This window comes from Narcine bancroftii, chromosome 3 (genome assembly GCF_036971445.1).
Source record: "Narcine bancroftii isolate sNarBan1 chromosome 3, sNarBan1.hap1, whole genome shotgun sequence".
NCBI classification, from domain to species: Eukaryota; Metazoa; Chordata; class Chondrichthyes; order Torpediniformes; family Narcinidae; genus Narcine; species Narcine bancroftii.
The window spans coordinates 265,446,931-265,464,031 of record NC_091471.1 but is presented as its reverse complement, the minus strand read 5'-3'; the positions used below and the strand labels follow the sequence as shown (position 1 = coordinate 265,464,031).

General features: G+C 39.8%; 1 protein-coding gene across 1 annotated transcript in view; it reads left to right on the top strand.

Annotated features, from left to right (window-relative positions):
* Positions 1-17,101, top strand: part of LOC138756825 (phospholipid-transporting ATPase ABCA1-like) — a 142,288-nt gene that overhangs the window by 100,530 nt on the left and 24,657 nt on the right. The window contains exons 23-30 of the mRNA XM_069923215.1: positions 170-384; positions 1,222-1,282; positions 3,457-3,659; positions 6,382-6,430; positions 8,635-8,739; positions 13,408-13,556; positions 14,720-14,844; positions 16,545-16,643. Of these exons, the coding sequence (XP_069779316.1) occupies positions 170-384; positions 1,222-1,282; positions 3,457-3,659; positions 6,382-6,430; positions 8,635-8,739; positions 13,408-13,556; positions 14,720-14,844; positions 16,545-16,643 (1,006 nt within the window). The remainder of the gene's footprint in view (positions 1-169; positions 385-1,221; positions 1,283-3,456; positions 3,660-6,381; positions 6,431-8,634; positions 8,740-13,407; positions 13,557-14,719; positions 14,845-16,544; positions 16,644-17,101) is intronic.

The window sequence follows — 17,101 nt, the reverse complement described above, 5'->3', positions numbered from 1 at the left end:
CTCCGTCACTCTCACGAATTGCACGTCTGGTGAGAGCAAGCCTAATCTTAGGACGAAACAAATTTTTCAGAAACTGGTGATTGACTTTGGGAGTTTGCCTGGGCTGTGACAATTAGTGTTCCTTTCTGGAGAAGATTCATTTTGTCATTAATGATTTGTTCCTCCACAGGCCGCACCATTATATTATCAACCCATTACATGGATGAGGCAGATCTCCTTGGAGACAGAATTGCCATTATCTCCCATGGAAAGCTCTGCTGTTGTGGCTCTTCGCTGTTCCTCAAAAACCATTTGGGAACTGGCTATTACTTAACATTAGTTAAAAAGGAAAATGATAAGACGACACCAGCCAGCTCCAGTAGCACCACCATCGGTATGAGAAAGGTACCACAGATATTGGGCTTTTGCATATCTTTCTTTTTGTCGCCATTCATAATTCAGAACCACAGCACGGCAATCAACAGAGGATTGACTTGGAATATGAATGCAGGTTGAGTACCCCTTATCCAAAGTTCCGAAACTTTTTGAGTGCCGACGTGACGCCACAAGGAGGCGCCAGACACATCGTCACCACCAGACTGATGTGCATTGCTCACTGTTTTTTGCCATCCAGCAGAATTTCCAGTATTTGGTGCTGAATTGATCTTCTTTTGTAAGCAGAGATCAATTTTTTTTTTGGAGTGTATAAAACATTGTTCACATTATTAAACACGTTATTCCAAAATCCGAAAAAAGCCAGAATATGAAACACTTCGGTCTTGTGCATTTTGGATAAGGGGCACTCGACCTGTATTGATTGCTTTGTTTTGTAAACCTTTGGTTTTGAAAGGAGTGAAATTTTTTTTTTAAAACTGAGGAGTTCCTTAATAGTGAGGCCCTGGGGAAGAATCAGTCAGAGGAGGATAGAGTGCTTTTCACTTATTATTGTTTCACATGTATTCTAGCATGCTCTTCTGATGTACAAAATTGGTATTCTATAGTAATTTATGGGGATGTTTTCAGATTCTGATGCCTGTACATTATCAGAAATATGAATAGTCATGACATTCTTCTGTTTTCATATCTGGAGTAGACATGAGCTTTATTCCTGATTAACTCGAATTACATTACTCAAAATATGGTAGGTTTGGAATAATTAAGCAGATGCAGGGCTAAAAGCTCAAGGGACTGTTCAAAATACTTGGTGACCAGAGAGACTTCATTTTGTTTGAATATTTCTAGGATGACACTGATTCTGAGAGAAGTTATGATACTGGGCTTGGGAGTGAAACGGGCGCACTTGGTAAGTTTTATTCCCTTTTGGTGAGAATAAGGTATGCTTCAACATTGTTCTATTTAATTGGTGTTTGATTAGTGTTGGACAGCACGGTTATAAGGGTAGGGGTTAGTGCAATGCTGCTGCAGCGCCAATGATCGGGACCAGGGTCTGTAAGGGGTTTGTACAGTCTCCCCATGTCTGCATGGGTTTTCCCCTGGGGGCTCCAATTTCCTCCCACCCTTCAAAACCTATCAGAGCTTGTAGATCAATTGGGTGGCATGGACTCGTGGGCCAAAAGGACCTGTAACCGTGCTGTATGTCTAAATAAAGTTTTTAAAAAAATCTTTGGAAACTATTTTAGTGTGGCATACCTATGAAACTGCAATCCACAAAAACTTTGCATTCTATATTTGTAGATCAAGTTGCATACAAATCTACCAAATTAAAGTGCTTTAATTTAAAAAAAATCAAATGAATCCCCCAGTATATTAAACAAAAATGCTGTCCAACTGACTCCATGTGTCCTGCTTAGAAGAGAGAGAAAAAAATAATACAAACTCGTAGTTCAAGTTTCTAAACAATCTGTTGGGGAACTCAGCAGGTCAGGCAGCATCATTGGAGAAATTGTTGATGTTTTGGGTGGAACCCTTTAATAAGGCTATGGCTATGTACAGGAGAAGTCAGTGTGAAGAGAACAGGATGGGAGAGGTGGAGCAGGGGGCCCATGTGGCTTTGGTGAACCAGGTGGCAGTGAAATATGACAGACAGAGATGGAAGAATAGCAGATACTGGACAAAGGAGAGAGAGGCAAGAAACACAAAGAGCTCAGGTGGAGGTACAGGGTGGTGTGAGTGATGAGAAGACAAAGGTTGCAAATGCTGAAAGAGCCCATGGTAGAACAGGAAACCTACTGATGTGGGTAGAGCATTGGCTGATTGAATCAGGGAGACCGAATACAGGGATCATATTTGGTTGGCTGCCAGTTGCTAGTGGTGTTCCACAGGGGTAGGTGATGGTGCCACTTTTTATGTTGTATATCAGTGATTTAGATTATAAAATGAATGGCTGTGGCCAAGTTTGCAGATGATACGAAGACAGATGAAGGAGCAGGTAGTGTGAGGATACAGGGAGGCTACAGAAGGATTCAGTCAGATGAGAAGGATGGGCAGAGAAAAGGCAAATGAAATACAATGTCAGAAAATGTAGTCATGCAATTTGGTGGAAGAAATAAACAGGCAGACCATTTTCTAAATGGGGATAACGTTGAAAATTCCCAGTTGCAAAGGTACCTAGGAGTCCTCGTGCAGTATAGCCTGAAGGTAAACTTGCTGGTTGAGTCAGTGGTGAAGAAGGCAAATGCAATGCTGGCATTCATTTCAAGAGGAATAGAATATAAGAGCAGGGATGTGATGTTGAGGCTTTAGGAGGCATTGGTGAGACCTCATGGAGTATTGTGAGCAGTTTAAGAAAGGGTTTGAGAGAGGTTCACAAGAATGATTCTGGGTTATCATATGAGAAATGTTTGATGGCTCTTGGCCTGTGCTCATTGAAATTTTGGAAAATGTGGGGGGGAATCTCATTGAAACAATTTGAATATGTGGAAAGATACAGAGAGAAGACAAAGGTTGTTTCCGATGGTGGGAGAGTAGGATAAGAGGGCACAACTTCAAGATTTGGGAGAGGAATTTCTTTAGCCAGAAGGTGGTGAATTTGTTGCCACAGGCGGTTGTGGAGGTCAAGCCATTGGGTGTATTTAAGGCAGAGATTGATAGATTCTTAATTAGCCAGGGTGTCAAAGGATATGGAGAGAAGGCTGGGCAGTGGGGCTGGGTGGGAAAATAGATCAACTCTGAAATGAATGGTGGGGCAGACTCTAGTTTACTTTGTGTGCCCAAGCGGGGCATGTCAGTATGGGAAGGGAGAGTCAAATTGATGTGAAGTAAGCAAGGTGAAGATATAGAGTGACAATAATGGGCCATACAGAATGGCTTCCTATAAGATGCCATCTGGGCTGCAGGTGTGTCCAGCTGCTAAGTTGGTATCAGGTCACTTTTGTTTATCCCATCCTTTGTTTCATGGGTGAGCCTCCCTCTATGTTATAGCTGGGCAAGGAGAATGTTTGAGAGGATGGCCAACTGCAGATGGTGGGTGAAGGCTGTGGTTCTCACATTTCTTTCTTTGTTTTTTTTACCTCTCAGATGTGTCAACTGTTTTAGCTCTGGTGCAGAAATATGTCTCTGAAACTCGCTTAGTGGAAGATATTGGCCATGAAATGACTTATGTTTTACCCTATATTGGAGCAAAAGATGGTGCATTTGTGGAACTCTTCCAGGAACTGGACAATCGTCTCTGTGAGCTCGGAATTTCCAGTTATGGTATCTCGGACACCACCCTTGAAGAGGTCAGCATGCATGGAGGTGGCGAGAAAGTGGCAACAGCCTAGCCTTAAGTTTTAAAATTCTCATCTTGTTTTCAAATTCTTCCATGGATCAGTCCCTTCTATCTCTATAACCTCTTCACAGACTACAACTCTCTGATGTCTTCCATTTCTGGCTTTTTGTCCATTCCCACCATTCACCATTAACTTCAGCCACCTAATTCCTAAACCTTCAGACTTAACCTCTCCTTCTCCCACTACTTAAAGATGACTCTTAAGCCCATCTCTTTGTCCAATCTTTCATTCATTTGGGCCTGGCTTGCTGTCACATTATGATTATTCCTTGTAAAGTATCCTGGAATGCTAATTCCACAACTGAAGCTACATTTGCTTGTTAGCATGTTGGAGAATTGTACCAAAATCTTAAATCTTCTTTGGAAATTAAAGAAAAAAGTTTAATTTTTCCTCCCACTCCTCGTGTTCTTAAGATTCCCAAATTTCTTTGAAGCATTGTTACTTTATGGGAAATTAATGTATTCACAAGGAGATCTTTCCAATAACAAAATCTCTGATCCATCTGTTGGTCAGTGTCTGTGGTGTTCATTTGTACTTCTCTCCCCATTTTTAAACACTTGTTTCTGTTTCCTTTAAACATTTTTGTTTCTCTGGATGAAATATGTTGGAAGTTGGTAATGCAGCAGTCTCCCATTTCAGTCACTCCATGCATTATCGGTCCAGGAACGATGCAGGTTCTATGCAGGGTGAATTTCCCATTTGCTTCAGAGAGCATTAATAAATAAAGTACAAAGAGTTATAGAGAGAGTAAAGCTCCTTCTTAGCCATAACATTAGAAGGACATAAAGGATCCCAATGTACTAGAAAACAGCAGGTATGTGTTCTTCCAACATGATATTTATTGTAATGCCCTCATTCCCTATGCCCCCAATGGTACCATCCTTCTAATGGCTCCCTCTTGTGCTTGTCTACTCCATTTTACTCCACCCTCACTGTGAGCGAAAAAATAAGAATCTCTTAAAGCAAAGGATTGCCTTAAACTGTGAATTTTCTTTTTCTTCTTTTGGTGATCTCTGACTTACACTTGGGGAAATCGGTCAGTCACTAATGGATGATATCTAATTTGTGGGATGAAATGTAATCCTCATGTGTCCAGAATTGTTTAAGACAATTGCATTCTGTAGCCAATTGTATCTAATCAAACAGTTTTGTGGAGGATTCCAATTTGTGTTTAGCGGGAGATGGTATGCACTGTTATGGGGTATGCAAATCATTGAATTTTCCTCTAAGGAAAGGGGTCATTCAGCCTATTAAGGGAGCAACTTAATTAGTCTCACTGCATTACTCATTTCCCTGGACCCCTGCAAAATGTTCCTTTCCAGTATTCAACCCATTTCGGTCAATTAAATCAGCTAGCTAATGTCACTCTTATGTATTGAATTCTCGATTTAGTCAACTCTTTGAAAGGGTTCTCATCATTTCTGAGCCATTTTCCTTTGAAGCTTTGTCCTCTGGTTATCAACTCTCCTACCATTGAAATGGTAGCCAATCTAACCTATCAAAGACAAAGTCAATCCCAAGGCTGTCAGTACTCTTTATGTACAATGCATTGTTTTACATCCTGATTGCTTCTGGTGGAATTCCCTGGTGACCAACCTCTCCCATATCTTGCTCCTGGTATTCCAAGTCGGTCTCTCCTCCAAGACAAAAATCCATGTCTCTGCTGAGATTCTGGGATCAGATCTTTCCAGACCAATATTCACTCTGTTAAAGACCCTTCTCATTTTAAACTCCTGTTCCGTTATCCTTTAACCTTGTCTGTTCCATCATTCCTAACTTCAGCTGTTCTCAAGGGCCTCTCAGCAGTGCAGCATGTAGAGCTCCTGCAGCGACCCTGGTTCAATCTTGACCTTGGATGTTGATGAGTTTCCATAAGCTCCCTGTAACCGGATGCATTTTTTCCAGAGACTCTGTTTGCTCCCACATCCAAAGACATGTAGATTGTTCTGTTGCATGGTTAATGTAAATTGCCCCTGCTGTGGAGTTGAATGCTGGAATGTGGGGTAAATAAATGGAGATTACTATAAATGGGTACCTCTTGTTCAACATGAAGGCATTGTGTCAAAAGGCTCATTTCCTTGCTCTATGGCTCTTAAGGGAGTAATCACAGCGTCACTGGTTTTTCCACAACTGAGGCATCTCGTCTCAGATTCCTCAAATGTAGTGAAGAATGATGCAACCGAACAGTTCAAGGACAGCTTTATGCCTCCCTCCCACCCCCCAACCAACTCCTAACTTCCCACCCCACAAAGTCGATCAATTTGTCAACCATCCTGTAGCCAATGGGCACAAAATGTTGGTCACATCAAACTTGGCTGAATGGAGCTCGGGGTAAAAGGACATTGACCAACACATTTCATCTAGTTCTCAATGACCAAAATACATTGATCACTGAATGGAAAAGCAATTCATCCCAAAGATCTGTGACAGTCTACAGAGTGGTGGATACATGCATTACTGTCACACGTGCATGCATTTATTGTCACACTTAATGTTATTTAACATGCAGGTTAAATCTTGGTTCTCTTTCTCCCTTCCTGGTGTTACTTACCCATGTTGCATCGACTTTTATCTAGGTTTCATTATTTCCATTCTGTCTTTTTTTTTATAGTACTTTAAATATTTAAAATGTGAATAACTACTGCATTTTTAATCTATTCACCTTTTTTAGATTTTTCTCAAAGTTGCTGAAGATATAGGAGTGGAGAATGATGTTACAGGTAAATGAAAAATTATCACTTCTGATCTTTTTCACTCGACACAAACATCACTTGCTTTTTGTTTAAGAAAAGCCTGTTTCAAACCCCTGTTTTTTTAAAAATCTAATTTCTGCTGTTAGCTAGTCTAAAACGATAGAACAATCAGGCAATGTCTTAGACTAGGGGTGAGGCAGAAAGAACTTTGGGGCCCAATTCTGGCTGACCAGCCACTAACTTCTGCTGCAGGAATGTGAACATTAGAATGTAAACAAAGATAGCAATAGACTTGGAGAACAAACTCGTAGAATGGCTGGACATGTGGCAGGTAACGTTCGTAGCAGAGAAGGTGTGAAGGGAAGAGTTTTGGTAGGACCAATAAGGAAAAACTATTCAAGTAACAATTTTATTGAAGAGGAGCCACAGAATGAACAAATCAGATGAATTAACAGGATGGGGCTCAAGTGTTCACACTCAGATCTTAGAAGGTAGGTGGGCAAGTTAACACAGTAATCAGTAACTTAAATCCTTTATGACTAGGAGCATAGAATTCACAATAAATCATATAACGCCTACATATGGCAGCATGGTTGGCATAAAGGTTAATGCAGTGCCTTTACAGCTCTAGTGATCGGGACTGGGGTTTAAATCCGTGCTGTATGTTCCCCCTGTGTCTGCATGGATTTTCACCAGGGGCTCCGGTTTCCTCCTGCCATTTGAAACATTCCGGAGGTGTAGTCTAATTGTAAATTGGGCGGCATGGACTCTTGAGCTGAAATGGCCTGTTACCGTGCTGTATGTCTAAATTTTAAAAATTAAATTAAAAAAAAAAGCATTCACCATTGCTGATGTATTGGACTAATTAATGGAACAGCTTCACAAAAGAAAAATTTTTGGAATTATTCTGAAACTGACACTGCAGCCAGTGAAGAGCATTTTTTTTGTATAAAGTATGAGATATTCAAGCATCTTAAAATTAAAATTTACATAGTTTTAGAACCATGTCCTGTGGTTGTGTTTTAAATGTTTTACTGTTCAAATGGGGAAAGTCCGTGTGACTGAAAGCAAATTCGGTGGAAAATCACTGGATTTCCCAAGGACCTCCATAAACCTAGTTTAGGTCTTGCAAAATACTGCAAGATAGAATGATGTAAACAGATCTTATGCTGGTTTTCAAAAATGATACTTGGGAGAAAAGATGCTGGATTATGGGAAAGATTCTGGATAATGGAAAAGAATAAGGTTGAGATTAACTGAATTAAACTTTAAAGAACTAGTCTCTGCATTCTTTGAGTCCTGCCAGAGAAGCAGCCCCAACATTAAAGGTCCTGCTGACACTTGTTCCAGCAAGAAGCCACATCCCAAGATTTGTTGTTTAAAATAGGAATTTGGGGTGAAGGGATATAAAATAATAACGAGCAAGTCGGCTTATGCCTAATGTACCTGGTGTTGTAATGGCCCAGCTAATCAAGGTTCATTAATATTTAAATTGGTTATTTAAGTCAGCTTCAGAAAGGGAGAAAATGCATTTGTGGTCCCCAGTGCTGTTCCCCAATGGAGTCCTGCCTGAGTCACGTTTGGATCAATTGACTATGAATAACCTATTTAGTGAGCAACTCCTTTTGTATCGACCAGGATGTAAAGATGGACTATGCTACATAATCATCCCCAAAGTTTTCGATTCTACTTATTCTTTGTTTCTAAGACATCACCCTTGTCGACACTGGATGGTGTGGCATGGTGTATGACTTAGAGCATAACAGTTTCACTGGAGCAGTCTAAAGAGCACTGCACAATTTATGCCCCCAGCTCAGTTTGTGTGCATCATAGAATCTAAAATGCTGGCACCGTCGATGCATTTCTTCTTCTTTTTTTTGGATGATGATGTAGCTGGATGATGCAAAGAAATGGCAGAGTTTGTTCAAAATAAAAATTGAGAGATGACAAGTGGTGAGTCCTTTGCCCGCAAATTGAAGTCAAGCTCTTGAGTTGAGGTGCTGACACACCTGAACCACTTCACCTCCTGTTCACCTCCATAAAGTCAATCCCACATTACGAGTGGATACACATGAAAAAAAAATTATTGACTACAAAGCAAAATAGGAAGGTGAGAAGCTATTAAAAGCACCATAGAAATGCAGATATCTAATTTATGACAGTTTGTGCCTGTTGCTTGCGCTTTCTTTATCTCATTCCTTTAGGCATTTTTATTTTTCTGGCATTCACAGATGGAAATATCCCTATTAAAAGAGTCCGATGCTCAAGATCAAGCGAGCATGCCCTCCAGCCTGTCAGCGAGGAAGGGGTCTTTGAGATGGCTGATGCAGAACATGGTAATGTGCGCATTTCATGATCCCAACCTCGTGCGGATTCAATATTATATGATACTGTAGCCAGTTCGTTGAGCCCTCTGCTGACCAATGTGATAATTGAGCCATCCAGAACCGGAGAATTTACCCAAATTTAGTCCTTTCTTGAAGGCTTCTTGGGCATCCATGATGGTGGATTATATCTCGGTGAAACTGAGCTCACAAAATGGAGTGAAGGAGATGGGGGACTCTGCATATTTTTTGTCCGGTGATTCTTGTAGTGAAGAACTTGCGTGCGCAGTTCAACATAGCGTAGTTGAATATCTCACCATTACTTGGTGTCCATTTGAGCAAGGAGCAGAAACCAGCTTTTTGGGGACAGAATGGAAAAAAAAAATGCAAGTAATTAAGTCTAAAGAAGGTATGCCTTCAGAAACTAAAATATTAGCTTAATAAATATCACAATAAAGAATGTAAATGTATTTTCCCCATTCACTCAAGATGTTTATAATTTTTAAAATTGTTAAATTTAAATTAAATGATCATATTTCCATTCTTAAAATGGGATATTTGGAGAAAATTCAGTTTAAGTTTTAAATTTAGACATACAGCATGGTAACAGGCCCTTTTGGCCAACAAGCCCATGCTGCCCCATACAACCAATTGACCTACAACCAGGTAGGTTGTTGGTTTTTTTTTGCAAATGGGAGGAAACCAGAGCAGACGTGGGGAGAACGTACAAACTCCTTACAGATAACACTGGATTCAAACCCAGGTCACTAGCACTGTAACAGCATTGCGCAAACCACTACAGTGACCATCCTGCTCCTATTATTAATAGAGTTATTTTCTGAATGTTTTTGTATTGAATACATTGTCTCTCTATTCCTAATGCTTCGCAAATGCCAGTAAAAAGGAAAGTTCGAACAAAAGGTATGACTTAGATAAAAATTGGATATAATTTTAATGGAAGTTAATCTGATAGGAACATGTGCAAATTCTGAAAGGAAATCTGCTTTGATCACAGATCCTCTTGTATTTCCCCAAAGTTTAAAACTGTTTACTCAAAGAATAGGGTTTAAATTTAAAAAGTGACTGGCTTTTCAAGCTTGGTCAAGATCAGTGATTTTCAAACTTATTCTTTCCACTCTAATCACAAAGCACCTATGCTGAGAACCACTGCTCTAGACCCAATTGTTACTGAAATATTTTGCTTGAGAAAAATTGTCATTGGCCCATTTCCTTTGGAGTTGTGAAACTGTGCACATAACTAGTCAATTAGATACGATTAAAACAGTGGTTTTCAACCTTTTTCTTCCCACTCACAAACCAGCTTAAGTAATCCCTTACTAATCACAGAGCACCTATGGCATAGGGATTGCTTAAGGTGGTATGTAAGTGAAAAGAAAAAGTTTGAAAACCACTGGCCTAGATTATCTCAATGAGATTCTGATTTTTTTTTTAAATTACAGATCCTAATTTAAGAGGGGTAAGATTGGTCCAGATTCCTGTTTATGATCTTCCTGGAAGATTCAAATCTGTAAATACAATAAATAAAAGCAGATAAGAATTCTGAGCAGGTCAGGCAGCATTTGTAGTGTTATGAGCCCAAAAGACCCCAAAACCCAGCAGCAATAGACATTCACCAAGACAAGTGGTTTTCAAAACAAAAGTTATTTTTAATCAACTTCAAACATCTCTTTCCCCTTCCTTGAGAGACAAGGCGGTTGGTAAAAAAAAAGAAAAATAAACAAACTTCAAACATGAAAATAGAATCAAACTTTAACTTAACTCTATTCTTATACTATACTCTATACTAACCCAAATTACCCCCTTCTAATTCTAAGCACACGTGTATGTAATGTGTGTGTAAATTCAAGAAAAGTTCTTTGGTTCACAGTTCAATCTCACTTCTTCTTCCAAGTTCTCTGGTTGCAGGCAATCACCATACTGTGCACAGAATTTAACATGTATAAAGTTCACCAGGCTTGGTGCTTGAAAGGTAAATATTTACTGCTCAGGTTCTTGAAGTGTTTGCAGAGAGATATTTGTTGCTCCAGGATTTCCACAACTGAGGTATCACCACTAGTCACCTCAGGGTCTTGCTGATTAAACTTTCCCCATCAGAGCTGGTAGATGGTAACCTCTTTCTTCAAGCTACCACAGAGTTCCATTCCTTCCTCTATTTCAATAGAAACATCAGACAGATAGCACTTCCAGCCATCTACTGCTCTGGAACTTGCTTTCATCAGTTTCAAACAGTTTTCCCTGGATTGCACTTTTCAGTTACTTGTCAGTGTCCCACACACTGACTGACTGACTGACTGACTGACTGACTGACTGACTGACTGACTGACTGAGCTGTTAACTCCACTCTCTCTCTTTTCCAACTGAAACACCAAAGAGAGCATGTGACTCATGTCTTGCAAAATCCCCACCTTCTCCAGCAAACAACAGGAGTTCTTCTTTTCAGGTTGTTAGATAAACCAATCTAGAATTGACCTTTCTGTGAGCACTTTGCAGAAAGGATACTGATAGACAGCATGACTCCAGCAAGACAATGGTCAAGCATTTTATGACTTCAGTTCAATTAACACCTACTTGTGAAAGGTGCTTCCATTCTCCAAGAGATCCTGCGATGTGAATTCTTCAGTCTTTCAAATAAGATCTGTTTTAAAATGTGTGAATGTATGTGACCTACTCTAAATCTTATAAATTCTCCCCAAATATTAATATTGTTACAGTAGAGAGAGAGAAATTAGCTTAACTTTTCTCCTATTACTTCTTTTGAAATAGTCTGAGGAAAAAGTCACCTTGACACTTCTTCTTTCTGTGTGATGGTAACTGATCTGCTAAGTATTTTCAGCATTTTCTCTTTTATATTTCAGAGTTTCAACATTTCCATTATTTTGCTTTTGAATTGCCAGGATCAGCCTTGGCAGAAATGCCCCTTACAATTATACATGAAGGGTAACTGCTTTATAAAGATGCCAAAGAGTGTCAAGTACCTGGGGTCAGGGTTGGGAGAAGGGGAAGGTGGAAGTATTGAGGGGTACAGGTTACTTTTAGGAGGTTGAGTTGTATCACGTGAAGGTTCATCATTGATGCTTCCTAGTGTGACCTCAACAAGAAATGATTGAATTCATCAATAAAAAAGCATTGAAGAATTTATAAACCATGCTGTGTGACATTTCAAATGATCAAGCTTGAATAACAGTGAATTGTTTGCTATTTTGTTTGAACCGGTGATTTAAATTCCCATCTGGGGTGTTTTTATGAAACAGCAAGGCAGAACCTGCTGATTATGCCATAGAGGTCAGTGGAGAGTGCCAATGGCACACTGCAAATTGTCCAATCTACCTGAAAGCACCTCAATCCAAAATAGCAAGATCTTGTACAGATCAAGGGTTTCGTGCAATGATGTAAAAAATGGGTGAGGACACCCCGAACTAATGAAACAACTGAAATCCTTTGATAGTTGGATAAGCTACAACCCATAGGTTTAGCTGGTGTTCTCAATAATGTTTTATATTTCTAAACATTCGAAATTGAGAATTTTAAAAATCAACAAAATAATTTAACAACTAAAATTTAAAATAAAATATTTTTTTCATGATTAAAATACTTAGTCAATTCTTTAAAAAGTGTATAATTTACCTACAGTTGGAGCTATAGTTTCCATTAATGTGAATGGATTCATTCTGTCTCTACCAGGTCTAAACTGCTGCTCATTCAGTACGTTTATTCTCCAACACTTATGATGGCAGAATTTGAATATGCCTGTGCTTTGCTGCTGGATTCCTTGAAGTATCCAGCATCAGATCACTAAGAATAGCTCCTGCAAGAAGCAACTGCCAACCTTTTGGTAGTTCCACAGACAAGTGATGGCAGATGCAAGAAACTACATATGCTGGAATCTAGAACAAAAAAAAAGTGAGCTGCTGGAAGAACTCTGAATCAGGCAGCCTCTGTGGAAGGATATAGAGTCGAGATTCTAGAGGCTCTTCATCTCGACTGAAAGAGTAGAGGGGATGGCAGGAATAAAGTGGTGAGAGGGAGGGCATCATGAGAAATGATGGCAGGTTGGCATTTCCCAGCAGATTTGAGATTTATTGTCAGTGACATCATAAACAACCTAAAGAATGGTGAGGTAGAATTACCATTTATCAGTAGTGCAAAAAAAACCTGTATAAAATGTAAACAAACTGCAATACAGAGAAGAAAAAAATCTATAAAATGAAAAAGTAAGTGTCCTTGAATGTCCCCAAATGAGTTTATTGTTGAGAAGTCTGATATTGGAGGGGTAGCAGCTGTTCCTGAACCTGATGGTTCAAGCCTTACAGCACCGATACCTCATTCCTGATGGTACCAGTGAGAACAGAGCGCGGGCTGGGTGTTGTGGATCCTTGATGATTGCTGCTGCTCTCTGATGGCAGTGTTCCCCATAGATGTTCTCAATAGAGAATTTTGCCTGGGATACCCTGGGCTGTCTTTTGGAGGGCTTAACCAGACGGTGATGCAGTCGCTCAGCACACTTTCCACCACAACCCGTAGAAATGTGCCAGGATTCCCGATGTCATACCAAACCTCTGCAAACTCCTGAGAAAGTAGATTCCCCCTATTAAGTTTAAAAACACTGAACTTCAAGCATTCCTTACTAAAAGAGCTTCTTTTTTTAAAATCTTTCTTCAGAGTCCAAAGAAACAGACTACATGCACTGTGCGGATGGGAAAGGCTCATACCAGTTGCACGGCTGGGACCTCACCAGACAGCAGTTCCACTCTTTGTTCATCAAGCGATTTCTCTATGCCCGACGAAGCCGCAGGGGACTCTTTGCTCAGGCAAGTTCAGGTTGACTGTTTGTGGAAACGAGATGTTTTCTTCACCCTCTTCCCATTTTCTCAGCTCTCAAAGCACCTGAACATTTATTGAAGGACAGCTTCGTAAATTATCTTTTTTATCGAGAAATTAAAAAAAGAGAATTTGAGAAAAGTTCAGAGGTCAGGCAGTACTTGTGGAGAGAGAAATGTGTTATCCGTTCTGAAGAAGGGTCCCAGACCTGAAACAGTAACTACTTCTCTTTCCAGATACGCTGCTTGACTTGTGACAGCTTACAGCAATATTTCATTTCATATTTCTAGCAATGTTATTTTTTTCATTTTCTCTTGCTATGATTCTCTATACCACACCTTGTGTAGTTGATTCTTAACTGTGCCTTTTTAATTGGCTGTTTAGCAGTGAGTGGGTAACACGCTCAGCCCCACAAAAATCAATCCCATTCAACGTTACATTTGTAAACCCTTAAGAAGTTTCTGAAAAGTGACCAAGACTACAAATTACAGTTGAGCTATCAGTCCCACAGCTCAGGACCAGTCTTATTAAAGCTCCCCCTTCCCCCACCCCACCATTGGCTTGAGCTTTTGGCATTTGGTTCCAATGTCAAGTAGCAGAATGGGTGACATGCCCAGCAGTAATTTCATTCTTTGTTCAATCAATTTCCCCCTATCGTGTCTGGTGGACTTAAAGTTTGAGGTCGATTTGTTTTCAGACATTTCTGCCTGATTCCAAAACATTTTTCTCAATACAATATCAATCGAGATGACCTGTATTGTAAATAGTACAAGTATAGCATGCGTTATATTTTCTGGGGGTAAATGCAATGTGAACTTCAGACTACATCTGACCTATAACTACCCAGATCTAGTTTGTCAGGCTGGTCTTGAGCTGCACCTTTTACATTCTTCTGAGCTGAAATTGCAGGGAAACAGTTAAAATGGAGCTAAGGGTTTCTCATGAGATTTGTTTGCAACTTCAAATTGCCAGTTACAATGACTTGAGTTGGTGGGTCCATATTTAAATAATGTTGATTATATTTGGGTATATCATTAGTTTATTTATTACAGTAAGCTAATTCTGCACAAGCTGACAATCTAGTATGTGTGTAAGGTCCTCTCATAGAGAATAAAATAAACCAATTGCTATGTCTTGAATTTTTTTTTTCCAGATTGTGCTGCCTGCGATGTTTGTCTTTGTTGCTTTACTCTTCAGTCTTATTGTTCCTCCGTTTGGGAAGTATCCATCGTTAGAACTGAATCCCTGGATGTACGGAGAACAGTACACATTCATCAGGTATACGTCTTGTATGGGTCTCCCCAAAGTACAAAACTGAATAGCAAAGTTTACTGTGGTATGACAGAGAAGGAAGTTTTCCTAGAACCTACAAGTTCTGCAATTTTCAGAAAGTGCATGTAACCTTTTGGAATTCTGAGAGTGCCTTCCACAGAAGGTCTGCAGCATTTCAAGACGGTGTGCCAATAATCCCAAATCCAAATAATGAATTAAGAGGAGCATAAGGAACAATTAGTTTGTCAACCTCCATATTCCACCAGCCGCATAAAAAGGAAAAACCCATCCTCACGTTGTTGATGCATAAGGAGGAATTGTTTTCTGGGATCCAAGGAGAATGTCATATATAGTGGCTGACATTAGCATGCTAAAATCCTAAAGTGGAGATCATCCATCCAGTAAGAGTTTGACAACCAAATCATGCTGTCAAAGATCTTCACCAGCTGAGCACTTTCTTACTACATGGGGTAAATGATTTGTGTCATTGATTCCACCACATCCATGTGATCCTCGGAAGGTATATGCAGACACACTGGGAATCATGGCATTACAAAGCAAGCCTCCAATGTGTGCAGGAATTGCTTTTTCATAAATATTAATTTTAAACTCATTTGGGGAATGTTTGTCTTGAGCCAGAGAGTTGGACGTCATTGCAACCAACCTTTCAGCCTGCTCCGTCTGTGATCATCATTGTGCTTTTTGATGCTAATCCCACCTATGGAGGGATTGAACCTAATAAAAATCAGTTATAGTAGATAAAAGATTAATAAGAATCTAATTTATTTCTACATATTTTCTTCCTTCTGCTGAATAGACTAACTTTTGCTGGTTCTCTGTTCCATAGCATCTAACATGTATCATTCTCCACATGTGAAATTTGACAATGTATGTCATGAGCATCTTGGCTCAGATCGTCCTGAGTTACTCTTGTCCTTTAGACTGGATGGATGGGCTATCTGTATACATATTTGTATATGCATTTTGAATATGGGCAGTCATGCCTTTTCATTATTGTGTATTCATTTGGCAATAGGAGCAGGAACTGTGGCTGCCTTCCACTTCCTCCTCTTTCCCCCTCCACATTGCTAAGAATAGGGAATTTGAGCTCTATGCCACAAACATCTTGAAGAAATTAAACCACTTTGGCATAGACCAAGATCGATCTTTCATTGTGCAGTTCAAAAGGTACCCTAAGGGAACTATTTCACTGCCTTTTATTTCCCAGTCAAATAGAAAGTGGTCATAATTTTTAACTGACTTCTCCATATCTATCCGGGGCCATGGTTTGAGGATAATAGGCAAACCATTTAGGACCGAGATGAGGAGGAATTTCTTGACCCAGAGGGTGGTGAATCTGTGGAATTCATTGCCACAGAGGGCAGTGGAGGCAGGTTCATTAAATATATTTAAGAGGGAATTAGATATATTTCTTCAGTATAAGGGTATTAAAGGTTACGGAGAGGAGGCGGGGACGGGGTACTGAACTTTAAGATCAGCCATGATCTCGTTGAATGGCGGAGCAGGCTCGAAGGGTCGAATTACCTACTTCTGCTCCTATCTTCTATGTTTCTATGTTTTTGATGAGGAAAAATAGGAACATTTGGTTTCCAACTGTTTAAAAGCTTTAGAGTTGCTAATTATGAACAGACCTATTGAGTGCAATGTAAACATAGTTCATCTAACTTAGCTTTCAACTCCTTCAGTGATGATACGCCAGAGGACTCCAATACTCGTGAGCTGATTAGTGCACTCCTCAGTGAACCTGGATTTGGTACCATGTGTATGACAGATGATTTGAATTTGTGAGTATTATATGTGGTTATTCTATCCTACAAACAATGCGTAGCACTGTACCTCCTCTTTTCTCCTCATTGTTTCTTTTAACCCAAACGGTAAAAATTTATGTTGACAGCGTGTTCTCACTATTCAATCAGCGGTACCACTTGGAGCAGATGGACTATTGTAGAAGCATGTCCAAAAATCTTAGGCCTGTTGCATGCTGATAATTTACACATTCAGGGTCGTGCTCTGTGCATTCCGTGGGTATCATGTAGACGGTCAATAGATCTGAACAATGAATTGACGGGATGCCAGCTAAGCAGTTTCTTTGCATGAGTCTCATTTAAAACTCCTAATTTTATTTGGGGATCAAAATCAGTCCATTGCAATAAACATGAACATATTAAATGCCTGTGAATGAACAATAATTTATACCTGGGAGGGGGAGTGAGGAGAGACTACAGATTCTGGAATCTGAAGC